Raw genomic sequence first — 12,747 nt, 5'->3', positions numbered from 1 at the left:
AGAATTTTCACCCAAGTCAGATTGGTAGTGACCTTGGGGGTTTTTCACCTTCCTCCACAGCCTGTGGGTATGGGTCATTTGCCAGGATTATCTGGGTATATCTCAATCGTTTCCATGTCATTGTTTGAGCCTTGGGCATCATGCATTTCTGTCCCTCCTATTCTCTACCTGTAGCACATAATAGACTAGTCTCCTGGGGGTGGTCATTTTTATCTAATTTTGGTTGTTGGTTTAGTGTGTGGGTGCTGGGACCTGTGATATACAGGAGGTCAGACTAGGTGATCTGATGGTTCTTCCTGGCCTTATACTCTGACTCTATGAATTATTGTGAGTATTCAAGTCATAAGCGTACTAGACTGAAATTCTCTGGTAGGTCGCTAGTGGCATGTTTGTAGACTGCCAACAGTGACTCCCACCCCTTCAAAAAGTCACGTTATTTGTCACTGAACTAGAGAGCTTACCACTTATGCTAAGTCAAAAATACTGAAACCTCAGAATAATGGGAAGCGACATAAACCCTGTCTCTCCAATATTACTACAGCATAGCAGCTATTTGCAGCTGTTCAAATCCCTTCCATAAATGAAGCATTTTCCAGCCATTACACTTGTAACTTCTTGGCATTCAGCAAAGGAAAGAAATGCAGTGGACCTAGTTCTGCACAGAGTGAAGTCTGAAGAGAGCTTTGCCATTGACTTCAATAGGACCAGAAGCAGATACCAAATGATCATCACTCTTCCATGTTTTTGTTTTCAGGAATGTCACCGGAGGAGGCTGCTGACACTGCCCTGAATTATATGAAAACGAGGGTGGATGGATTAGGAGGTGTCATTGTTGTCAGCAATTCAGGGGACTGGACAGCAAGGTTCTCCACCAAACAGATGGCCTGGGCTTCAGTGAAGGATGACCAGTTGCAGTATGGCATTTACACTGGAGAGTTGCATACAAGATCTGTTTCAGAAGCACTTGAATCCAAGTGAATCCAACCAATTCTGGGGATGAAGAAAAGCAGACAGTACAGCAGGGCAGAGATCTGTCTTCATGGGGATCTATGAAAGGATTTACCCTCTATTAAATGTTCCCAGAATTCACCACATTTTAGAAGCAAACTGAAACCTAGGCAGAGAGGTACCAGGCTTAATGATGATGGATGTGGAAACCATGGTCATTTAAATGTCTCTAGAAAGCACTGGCATCTGGTGTCCTCTTTCCAAAGACCTGGTAGAGTATGGGCATGCAGAAGAGTGTCTCCTCATGTCTGGGCCTGGTATAGCAGGCTCTCTTCCTCTAACATCCCCCCGCCAACAGATGCTCCTGCCCTATGGTGGTCTGCCTCTTTGTGATTTAGCAATCCAGCCAGGTCATAATTTAGTCCCACCCCTTCCAGAATAGTAAAGTCCAACAAATAATCCAATGCCTTTACAAAAGGTCTTCAGCCCCGACTCTGGCCCCTTGTAGTCCTTAGAGCCGCTTATTTCAAGGCTGTCAAAAGTCCATTTCTCCTTAAATCAGGGGCTTCATGCCACCTTCCCTGGTGGCTAGCAGGGGAACCCAGACCCTCCCACGACACTGAGGTCCAGTCCAAGGACCTTACAACCAGCAGCAAAGTCTACCATGTCAGACTCCTTACTGTTGCCTCCTTGGACTTCTTCCTACCAAGTCTGTCAGCAGGCCTCTCCCTCAACCTCTCTAAATTCACCCTTCTCTCAGGACCAGGACTCCCCCCAGGAATCCTCCAGTAAATCTCATACCAAGAGTACAATTTAACCCATCTTCTGCTTAACTTCACTTTTCATCCCTCCTGAGTTTCCCTTACACAGTTACACACCTGCCAGGGCTATTTCTGGAAGTCCAGATCCTGCCCTTTTATCAGAGCTCACTATACTGAAGCTTGTTCAGTCCTAGTGGCTGCATTGTGTCTCACCTGGCCTCTTGCCAGACTTCTCATAAGAGGATCCTAGGACCAACTCTCTTCCTGGACTTCCTCCTTGACCCTCAGGGTCTTGCTACTCTCTTGTATCTGAAGAGTGAATGCAGAATTCTTCACTCTCTCCACAAAGCCTCTTTTTTTCTTTATGCTTCCTGTTGTTTCCTGGTTCAGTAGCCTCATAGGATGAGGCTATGACCACCACCTACAGCAGTGCTTGCATAAGCAAAATCTATATCCTCTCACCTAGTCCTGATCCTTAAAAAAACAAAGTAATTATTTTTGAATGTGTAACCCCCTTTTTTTTTTACTTGGGAACAGGCAACACGTATCAGTGTGCAAGGGTGCAACAAACAAAGGAGATCCTGAGTATTCCAGTGATGATGTAAGATAGGTGGGAATCCTCTATCCACCCTTCTGCTGCAGTCCCTTTACTCCTAAAGGAATTTAAAATTGGTGGTACCTCCACCTGGCTGGCCCCTGCACTCGCTCAATAGTGGGCCTTGGGAGCTTCCAATACTAAACCTAGTCTGATAATTATAATAATCTGAGACAGGTCTAACTCAACAATTGCAATTATGCAAACTAAACATCCAATATACTTAAATTAGAGTTAACACACCTTTACTTAACAAATTAAGGAAATATGGCATAACAGACTAAAATTAAACATCACTGTTATTTTAAATCTACAAGGGCAGTTGAATAAATCAATTAATAAAAATAGTGTACAGTAATAAATGAAACTTGTCTAACTGGCCTCTACATTGCCACTATTTACCCCACCTTCAGAGTGTACACTCCCCTTGAGTTCAGAGCCCTAACCCCTCGCTTGTGTGGGTGTGCTTGAAGATCTGAAGAAGAAGACAGCACTCTGTGGGTTCAGTGTACCAGTTCAGCCCAGGTATCAAGCTGGAGATTTGGAGTTGGCCCAACCAAATGTCAGCAGTCCTGGCCCTGCTTGAAGGGACTATCTCTCTCTCTGCTTCTTCTCAGGCCCAGTCAAAGTCTCTCTGCTGTGCCCCTTCCTTTACAAGCCCTGCCCCAAACAAAAGAGTGTGGGGGGTGGGCACTCACACCACCTTCACTGCAGGCCCACCTCAGTCAGCTCCGGGCTCAGTCCCCGCCCTGGCTTGGGCAATGCCACCAATCTCTGAAGCTCCCTGCTTGATCAAAACTCCAGCAGGCTCCCAGCAGCAGCTTTGGGACCCTGGCAGCAGTCAGCAGCAGCTTCAAGACCCCAGCAGCTTCCAGCCTCGGCTGCACTCCACCCCAGCACCAAAGTGGAGTCCCCCACATGCTTTTTTCTCACTTCCTGGAAGGGGAAGAGTTTCTCTCCTTTTTCCCAAAGGCATCTACTTTTCTGCAGAAAAGGATGTGGGGGTAACAGTGGATAAAAAGCTGGATATGAGTCAGCAGTGTGCCCTGTTGTCAAGAAGGCTAATAACATATTGGGCTGCATTAGGAGGAGCATTGCCAGCAGGTTGCGGGAAGTGATTATTCCCCTCTATTCGGCATTGGTAAGGCCGCATTTAGAGTACTGTGTCCAGTTTTGGGCCCCCCACTACAAAAAGGATGTGGACAAGTTGGAGAGAGTACAGCGGAGGGCAACAAAAATGATTAGGGGGCTGGAGCACAAGACTTATGAGGAGAGGCTAAGGAAACTGGGCTTGTTTAGTCTGCAAAAGAGAAGAATGAGGAGGGATTTGATAGCAGCCTTTAACTACCTGAAAAGGGGTTCCAGGGAGGATGGGGCTAGGCTGTTCTCGGTGGTGGCAGATGATAGAACAAGGAGCAATGGTCTCAAGTTGCAGTTGGGGAGGTCTAGGTTGGACATTAGGAAAAAGTTTTTCCGTAGGAGGGTGGTGAAGCACTGGAATGGGTTACCTAGGGAGGTGGTGGAATCTCCATCTTTAGAGGTTTTTAAGCTGAGGCTTGACAAAGCCCTGGGTGGGATGATATAGCTGAGGTTAGTCCTGCTTTGAGAAGGGGGTTGGACTAGATGACCTCTGAGGTCCCTTCCAACTCTAATATTCTATGATTCTATCATGGGAGTTGTAGTCTCCCAGGATCTTCCCAATTGTAAAACTTCCAATTAAGTTCCAAGGCCCCTGAAGTACAGGGTGCCTACAAATGCTACCCCACTTTCCTGTCACTCATCAATACTTTCAGACTGTTCTTTCACCTTGAGGCGGCTTAGTTCTTCTTAACAAAACCTTTCATTCTATGTAACTGCCCCAGCATTGCCACAGCAGATGCACAGTTGTTTCTTGGACTATGCATTTGTCCATAACCAATATTTGTGCTTGTTGAGAAAATATAAATTACCATTCAACTCACAGTGGACCTGCTAGCACGCTAAATATATAGTTACTTCACTTTTTATAGCTATTAAGTATTATCCTCAAGTATAGGACATTTTATATATAGAACCTTAGTCCTTTTTTCTCTTTGGTCCATAGTTCTTGACATTCCTTCTTAGTTCTCTTTAAGCAAACTTTTGAAATCCTGTTTACTCAGAGGGATCTTTATGTCAACCTCCTCATTTTTAAGGCATTTTTCATTACTTTATCTGCCATATCATTGTTCAGTATCCCAACAAGTGCCGGAATCCACACTATTACTATATGTATACACAGTTGTACCCTCTTTTTAGTTAAGAATAATTGATTGAACCATTCCTGCTTTTCGAGCTCCCTTTCTAATCAACAGTATGCCCACTGATTCGACCATCATAATGGCCACAAAATTGGATAGTTTTATAGATCTCTTACTTCCATATTCAGGGATACAAAAGGTTCTTTCTACTCTACCTGTGTTGTCATCTCTAGCGCAGTCACTATAGATTTGGCAATGCTGACCCCATTTGCTAAGTATAACTCGTAAATCCTAGCTGTTATATTCGACGGTCCTGCTCTTCTCTTTGTTTTATCATATAATTCCAAATCCACAACTGGAAAGACATCCCTTCAGCTATAGTTTGATTTCCCATGACTAAAGATTTTAATTTTTTCCAGACCTTCCTTTTCACTCAAGTCTTTTACCCACCTTTTGACTCTGTTAGTATGTGGGAGTTTGTGGTGCCCAGTTACTTCTTGTCTACTTAATTCCTAACAATCCTCGTATATTCGTTTAGTGCTTTTACCTTCACTATTTCCATTACCCTTAGCCCAAAAGGTTAAATCTAACCATTTCAACCTTAAATGTATAGATATTGCTTGGATTGCCTCCTGCAGCACACACAAGGGAGTCATAATACTCTCATAACATGTGATTCACAGAGTTTAGGCTTGGACCGGCTCTGACTTTTTTAGTGTTGATTTAGAAGCTGAATTAAAATCTCGGTATCCATAATCTATAACTGGTCCTATTAATGCCCTATATAGCATCAACAGTTTGTTCTTATCTGCACTCCCAGTTGTTTCCAGCAATACTTTTAAGCATTTAATTATCTTTACATTTAATCTTGATTTATCTGTATAACCCTTCCAAGTTAGTTTATCGAACATAACTCCTAAGAATGTAAAATTTTGAACTACCTGATTTTTTTCTGTATGGAGAGGTTCCATTCTTCCCCAGTCTTTCTTTTGTGAAGAGCAATCCCTTTGTTTTAGCAAGTGCGAACCGAAATCCCCAAGTATCTCCCCATTCTGAAATCCCCGAGTGCCTCATTGATCCTCTCCATGTTTATCTTAAGTTTTCCATGTTTGGCCCATATATCACAGTCATTCACAAATAGACTGAGCCCTATTCCTGCCCGTATACTCTCCTGGAGATCATTAATAATAAGGTTAAACAGGGTTCGGCTGATAACACTCCCTTATGAAATACCATTAGTAAGTTTATAAATATTCAACAAAGCCCACCTGACTTGTATGGTTCTATCACTTAAGAAGGCTCTTATCCACCAGAACGTTCTTCCTCTTATTCCAATTGTGGCTAGTTTATACAGCAAGCTTCCCTTCACACCATATCATACGTTTTTCAGCATCCAAAAAAACAGCTATCAAACTATGTTTTGTATTTGTTTCTAATCTTACAATATGATCAACTGTGCATCTTCCTTTCTGGAAACCATTTTGCACACAGTTTATAATTTCATTTTTTCCAAGTATGCTACTAATCTCTCATTTATCAGTCTTTTAATAGTTTTGTCCACGCAGGATGTGAGGGCAATAGATCTATATGCATCAGGTCTTTGTGCAATTCGCTAGGTTTTCCTAGCAGTATAACCATCGCTTGCTTCCATGCTGCTGGTAGTATTCCTTTTCCCCATATATTACATAATTTCAATAAAACTCAAACTCTCTTTCGGTAGATGCTTAAGCATGGCATTACATAAGCTATCTTTATTTGGAGCTGCATTTTTACTTTTGTCTATAGCTTTTTTGCACTCCTGTATGTTGAAATTTTCATTCACAACATCATCTTTATATTCTACCCTGCCATGTCAGAGCTCACAATTTTCTTCGGCAAATATATTTTGTTCACAAAACACCGTTCTTTGATTTGTATCACTAAACTTTTTGAAACTCTTTTGCTAAAATGTTCGTTTTTCCTAAATTAGACATTTCAACTTTATCACTTACTATAAGACCAGGCATATATTTGTCTTTACCCCGAATCCCATTCATTCTTTTAACTTGTTTATCTCGGAAACCTTGGAATCTCTGTTCACTTTCCCAGAATACTTTTTCCAACTCTATCTTTGCATTTTTTGCTTTGTGCCATGCTTTACATATTTTATAGTTAACTCCTTTCTATTCATTGTACTTTTTGCTTGCTTGTATGGTTTATTTCTTTCTTTAATTGCTTTACTGGCTTCATTCCACCAGGGAACTGGATTTCTGACTTTGTGGCAATTTGGTGTCTTACGTTTAGTTACGTTGGCTGCAGTTACAACTCCCGTTATTATATTATCACTTACACAATTGGTACTTAGTTATTCAGCACACTTACTCTTAAAGAGTCCCCGATTTGCTTTTCTAAGGCCTGGCCTACACTGGCGACAGAGGTTGACGTAACGTCACTTACGTCGATCTCTGAAAACCTGCGTCTACACTGGCGCGGCAGTCCCATCGACTTAACACGTGGCAAAAGTTGACATAATAAAACCACCTCCTCAAGTGGCGTAGCGCCTAATTCGATTTTATTGGTTCAATTTTGCATCAGTGTAGACCCAACGTATCGTAATTCGATGTTCATGGCCTCCAGGAGGTATCCCACAATACCCCATTGTGACCGATCTGGACATTCGTGCTCTGCTGTTACGTGGTTATGCTCACCGGAAATGGTCCCTCCCTTCATGCCCCGGGAAAATTTCAGTTTTCATTTCCTGTCCTGCCAGCATGGAGGGAGCTGGTAGCTGAACTCTTCATGGCTACTGCAAGGCCCAAACACACTCCAGCATGGAGTCGACCAGAAGTCTTGGATCTCATCAGTCTGTGAAGCAAGGAGTCTGTTATGGATCCGCTCAGAGCCAACAAAAGAAATTTGGACATTTATGGGAAGATATCCCAAGGCATGCTGGAGAAGGGACACAACAGGGATGTGCAGCAGTGCCACGTGAAGATCAAGGAGCTGCGGCAAGCATATCAAAAGGCCAGAGAAGCTAACAGCCATTCTGGCTCCTCGCCCAAAATATGCTGCTTCTATGAGGAGCTGCATGCCATTCTCGGCGGGGACCCCACCACGGTGCCACCACGCAGCATCGATACCTCTGCTCCATTCCACTCCAGGGACAATGATGAGGACTCCATGGATGAGGAGGAGGAGGAGGATGCAGAGAGCAGGGTACGGGAGAGTGGGGTGTCCCTTCTCCCACAGTCAGGACCTATTCCTGACCCCAGAGCAGTCCAGCAGCACGCAGAAAAGCACTAATGATCCCGGGGAAGGCACATATGGTGAGGTTTTTTTCTTCTTAGCAGTTATGTTCTTTTTTAAGGGAGAGGGGGAGAGGAAAGGGGATTTCAGGGATTTAGTGTACTGTCTTGGGCGGCTACTGCACAACAGATTATTTATGTGCAGAGATATGCTCCGAGAATCATCAGTTGATATCTCAAGGAAACTTTCATGTAGGTAATCTGTTATCCTTTGCAAAAGGTTTCTGGGCCTTGTTCCTGCCTCCCGGGTAGAATACTTTGCCGCACCACGCTGCAATCAAGGGAGCCGGCATCATGGCAGAACACAGCATAGCGGCATAAGGGCCAGGCCAGTACCCCGCTGTGTGCAGCAAATCTTCCCTTTCCTCGTGCATTACCCTCAGGAGACTGATATCGCTCATGGTCTCTTAGGGAAGACGGCACATGTTTATTCCCCATTGTATTGTCCCAAGAAAGTCACTTTAATTATTTGTCTATTATTTGTTTCAGAGGACGCTATTAACCCCCCGCCCCCGCACTGTCCCCAGATCCCCTGTGGCCACCTCGTGATAAAATAGTCATCTTAATTAAACCATGGCACCCAGGCACCCCTTTCATACCGGGCATTTGAAATGAGCTTTTTTAATCCTCTCTAAAACAGAGTAAAGTGCCCCTAGCTTACCATCTCTGCAACGGCACAGCGAGCCGACCCTTCTGGGATGTGTGGAATGGAATGAGGGTCTGTCTCACCCTTGTGCACAGCAAGGGGAGTTTCTTATACATTGTTGCATTTCTTTCATTTCCCTGGGTATGCTAACAATGGCAACATTGTGCATTTCTTTTTGTTCTGTAGACACCTTGGCCTTGGCCCAGCCCACTCGAACTGCTGTGGAAAGACTATTGCAGATGAGGAAGAGGGGAAAAAAACAAACAAGAGACGACATGTTTGGCGAGCTCATGAACGCCTCCACGGCTGCAGAGACAGAACTCTGAGCATGGCAGATGACCTTGTCCCAGAACATGGACAGGAAGAGTCCAAGAGCGATGCAGGAGCATGATCGCAGTACCACGCATGAGATGCTGCGAATCATGCGCAACCAAGCAGACATGCTCCGCTGGCTTGTGGAACTTCAGGAGGAGCGGCGGCCAGGCAGAGTCCCACTGCAGCCCCTCCATAACGCTCCTCAGCCTATGGCTTTGCTGCCCTCCCCCACCCCCAAGCGGTCTTGGAGTAGAATGGCCAGGCTTCAGTATGTGGTGCACTCCACCCCTGTGGAGGCGAGCAGAAAGCAGCGAAGGCCCCGCTAACAGCTGGCCTGCAAGCCATCACACTACCATTTGAGACTGTGAATGAACACTAGCCCCCCTCCTTCACTGACTTGAATGTTCATAAATAAAAGTTTGCATCGTTTCAGCAAGTTTCTTTATTAAATCATATCTTGCTTGGGAGGGATTTGGAGTGTACTGACGTCCATGGTAGGGGGAATTTTAAGCAAAGGCATATAATATATAGGAACAGAAATCGTTACTGCAACTCATTGCAGAACCTGGTTTTCAGTGCTTCCCTAATGCAAAGCACTACGCAGTTAGCTCTCAGTGTATTGCTGGCATCTGGCTGCTCATAATTGGCGGCCAGTCTTTCTGCCTCCACAGCCCAACCCTGGGGGAACCTTTCACCCTTTCACTTCACACATATTATGAAGAACACAGCACGCAGATACCACTGAGGGGATGTTCTTTTCACTCCTGTCCAGCCTAGTGAGGAGACTTCTCCATCTGGCCTTTAAACACCCAAAAGCACGTTCAACAACCATTCTGCACTTGTTGAGCCTATTATTAAAATGCTCCTTGTCACTGTCGAGGTGCCCTGTGTATGGCTTCATTAGCCAAGGGAGCAAGGGATAAGCAGGATCCCACAGGATCACTATTGACATTTCAACACCCCTGATGTGAATTTTTTGGTCTGGGAAGAAAGTGCCCGTCTGCATGTTAGAGAACAGCCTCGAGTTCTGAAATACGTGCGCGTCATGCACCTTTCCATATCACCCCACATAGATATCGGTAAAACGACTCCTGTGATCCACAAGGGGCTGCAGGACCATGGAAAAGTACCCCTTGCGGTTTATGTACTCGGTCGAGAGGTGGGCAGATGCTAAGATAGGGATGTGCGTGCCATCAATGGCCCCCCCTTGCAGTTAGGGAACCCCATCGTGGCAAACCCATCCATTATGTCCTGCACATTTCCCAAAGTCACTAGCCTTCGTAGCAGAAGTCTATTAATGGCCTTGCACACTTGAATCACGGGAGCTCCCACTGTAGATTTACCGACTCCGAAGTGATTCCCAACCAAGTGGTAACAGTCGGGGGTTGCCGGCTTCCACAGAGTGATGGCCACTCGCTTCTCCACCATCAGAGCTTGTCTCAAGTAAGTATTCATGCACTTCAGGGATGGGGCCAGCTCTGAGCAAAGTTCGAGGAAAATGGCCTTTCACATACAAAAGTTTTGCAATCACTGGTCATCATCCCACAACTGCATAATGATGCAGTCCCACCAGTCTGTGCTTGTTTCCCTGGACCAGAACCGGTGCTCCACGGACTGCAGATGACATGTTACGGCCTGCAGCAATCGGGAATTGTTCCGCTCAATGGCTTGTAGCATGGCAGCTTCGGTGGTATAGCGGTTGCCTGTGCTTCGGGTTCTCGCTCTTCTTTGAAAATACGCCATGATAAGCCGAGATGTATTTGTGATGCTCACAATAATAATGCAGAGTTGAGCTGGCTCCTTGTCTCCGCAGCAATGGCAAGCGCGAGGCATAAACAGACTGCATGAAAATCGGTTTCCTGTTTGGGGGAAGAAGGGAGGGGGAAGTAGCGTTGCATCATAGGATGATGAATCTCATCCCAACAGCTACTGCAGCTAGTTGCACTGTGGGATAAATGCTCACAGTGCACTGCTTTGACTGCCAAAACAATCGTGGCACGTGTGGACACGTGAGCCCAGTGCAAGGAGCGTGGTGTGGACAAGATCCAGTGACTTCTAAAAATTGGTGGGTGAAAGTCGACTTCGTTCTGCAGTGTAGACGTACCCCTAAGTCTCCAGGTAGGGACTCCTTCATGTTTTCAACATTATTTGAGCTTGATGTGTAATTAGCATAGGGAAGCGATCACTTCCCATTCCACCTTCTTTATAGCTATCCCAGCTGCATTTACATGCAGTATTGCTTGTTGCAGTTCCCGGATCTAAACATGAAATTAATGAATTAAACCTAGTAGGTGCTCCAGTAATAAGCAATACCAGGTTGTGCAGTTCAACAAACTGTTCCAGGCATTTGCCATTATAAATCAGTTTCTTCTTCGAGTGATTGCTCATGTTCATTCCACTATAGGTGAGTGCAGGCCACCGTGCACAGTTCCCTGAACTTTTTTCCCCTTAGCAGACCTCGTAGGGCCAGCTCTGGTGCCCCCTGGAGTCCCACGCACATGCTGCTGTATGTGAGGCACTGCCAGCTCTACGCCCCCTCAGTTCCTTTTTCCCACCCTTGACGGTTGCTGGAACTAGCCTTGCTCTCTGCAAATACAATTCCCCTTCTTTGATCTCTTTGTTATTTGAAGTACTTTAGTTAGTTTTAAGTAGTTAAGTAATGTAGTTAGATAAAAAGTCCCTGAGGAACTTAGAGCAGCCGGGCCATGCCCAGGTCACCTGGATTTAAGCCGTGTGCCTCGTGCGGGAAGGCTTTCCCACTCAGCGACCCCCACAATCGGTGCCTTAAGTACCTGGGGGAAGAGCACAGGAAAGATAAATCTAAGATCTGCAGGGCTTTTAAACTGCGGACTCAGAAGGACCTAGAGATCCGGTTAAAAGCCCTGCTCATGGAGGCAGCGCTCTGCCCAGTGTCCGAGCCGTCCTTCTCCACCTCAGCACCAAGCGTCACCTTGGTGCAGCGTGCACCACCGACACTGAGCCCGACTCGGCACCGAGCAACATCCTCAGTGCCAAAGAAGAAGAGACAGCACACGGAGCATGGCCATTCCCCAGCGCCATCAGTACGGGCAGGGTTGAGTGCGGAGATGCACCGGCCACGGCCTGTCTAGTCTTCTCCGGTGCCTGCATCTCCGAGCAGGGAGCCTCCCCCGACTCCTGGAAGTCGGAGAGTGCCCCTGCCAACGCAGTCGACACCGGAGGCTTTTCAGGCAGCAAGAGCCTTGTTGGCCTTGCCTACGCCACCTCAGCGCCCCCCCCCCCCCCCCCCCCGAGGGAGAAGGGGCTAGTGTCCCAGGGCAAGACAGTGTTGGGTCCCCCCGAAGGGTGGTGGAGATCCCTGGTACAGGGAGGAAGATCACCCGCCAGACGGCCACTGGGGATAGAGCGAGGATGCTCCCCCAGCAGTCGCTGCAGGTTGGCGTCGTCAAGCCGGCCGGCTTCGACTCAGGATGCGGAGTCTCCTTCTCAGTGCTGACAGCGGTCCCTGGCACCGGAGGCAGTGCAGGCCAAGAGGTGGCACTGGTCAAGGTCTGCCAGGTGGCGCTCAGACAGCTCCTACTCCAGATCCCTGGCACCGAGAAGTTTGCCCGCATCGAGGCAGCACAGAACCCGGTCACCATTGGAGGACTCAGCACCGAGGGGTTTGCCCGCACTGAGGGGTTTGCCCACACCGAGGTGGCATGGAACCCAGTTGCCATACGAGGACCCCACACCACGCAGTCGCCGACGCAGAACTTAGTCGCCGGAGTCCGGCTCGGCACCACGGAGTTCGGAGCGGCGCCAGTCTCGATCACCAACGGGCAAGCAGCGCTACAAGTCCTCGGTACAAAGACGGCGCTCCGGTACCAAGAGCTCTTCAGAGTGCTCCTCCGTCCATCAGCACCGCTCGCGGCACGGAGGCGGTCCTTGTCATCCTCCACGTCGGAGGCATCAAGACGATGGTCCCTGGCATGGCACAGCACACGGGACTTAGGACGGG

General features: G+C 46.9%; 1 protein-coding gene across 1 annotated transcript in view; it reads left to right on the top strand.

Moving 5' to 3' along the window:
• Positions 1 to 2,226, top strand: part of ASRGL1 (asparaginase and isoaspartyl peptidase 1) — a 28,226-nt gene extending 26,000 nt beyond the window's left edge. The window contains exon 8 of the mRNA XM_067532637.1: positions 755 to 2,226. Within this exon, the coding sequence (XP_067388738.1) occupies positions 755 to 978 (224 nt within the window). The 3' untranslated portion in view covers positions 979 to 2,226. The remainder of the gene's footprint in view (positions 1 to 754) is intronic.
• The last annotated feature ends 10,521 nt before the right edge of the window (positions 2,227 to 12,747 follow it).

The sequence above is a fragment of the Emydura macquarii genome, unplaced genomic scaffold (assembly GCF_026122565.2).
Source record: "Emydura macquarii macquarii isolate MOO-44397 ecotype Brisbane River unplaced genomic scaffold, CSIRO-AGI_Emac_v2 contig_3295, whole genome shotgun sequence".
Lineage (NCBI taxonomy): Eukaryota > Metazoa > Chordata > Testudines > Chelidae > Emydura > Emydura macquarii.
The sequence above is the reverse complement of the archived record's forward strand: the minus strand, read 5'-3'. Positions and strand labels throughout refer to the sequence as shown.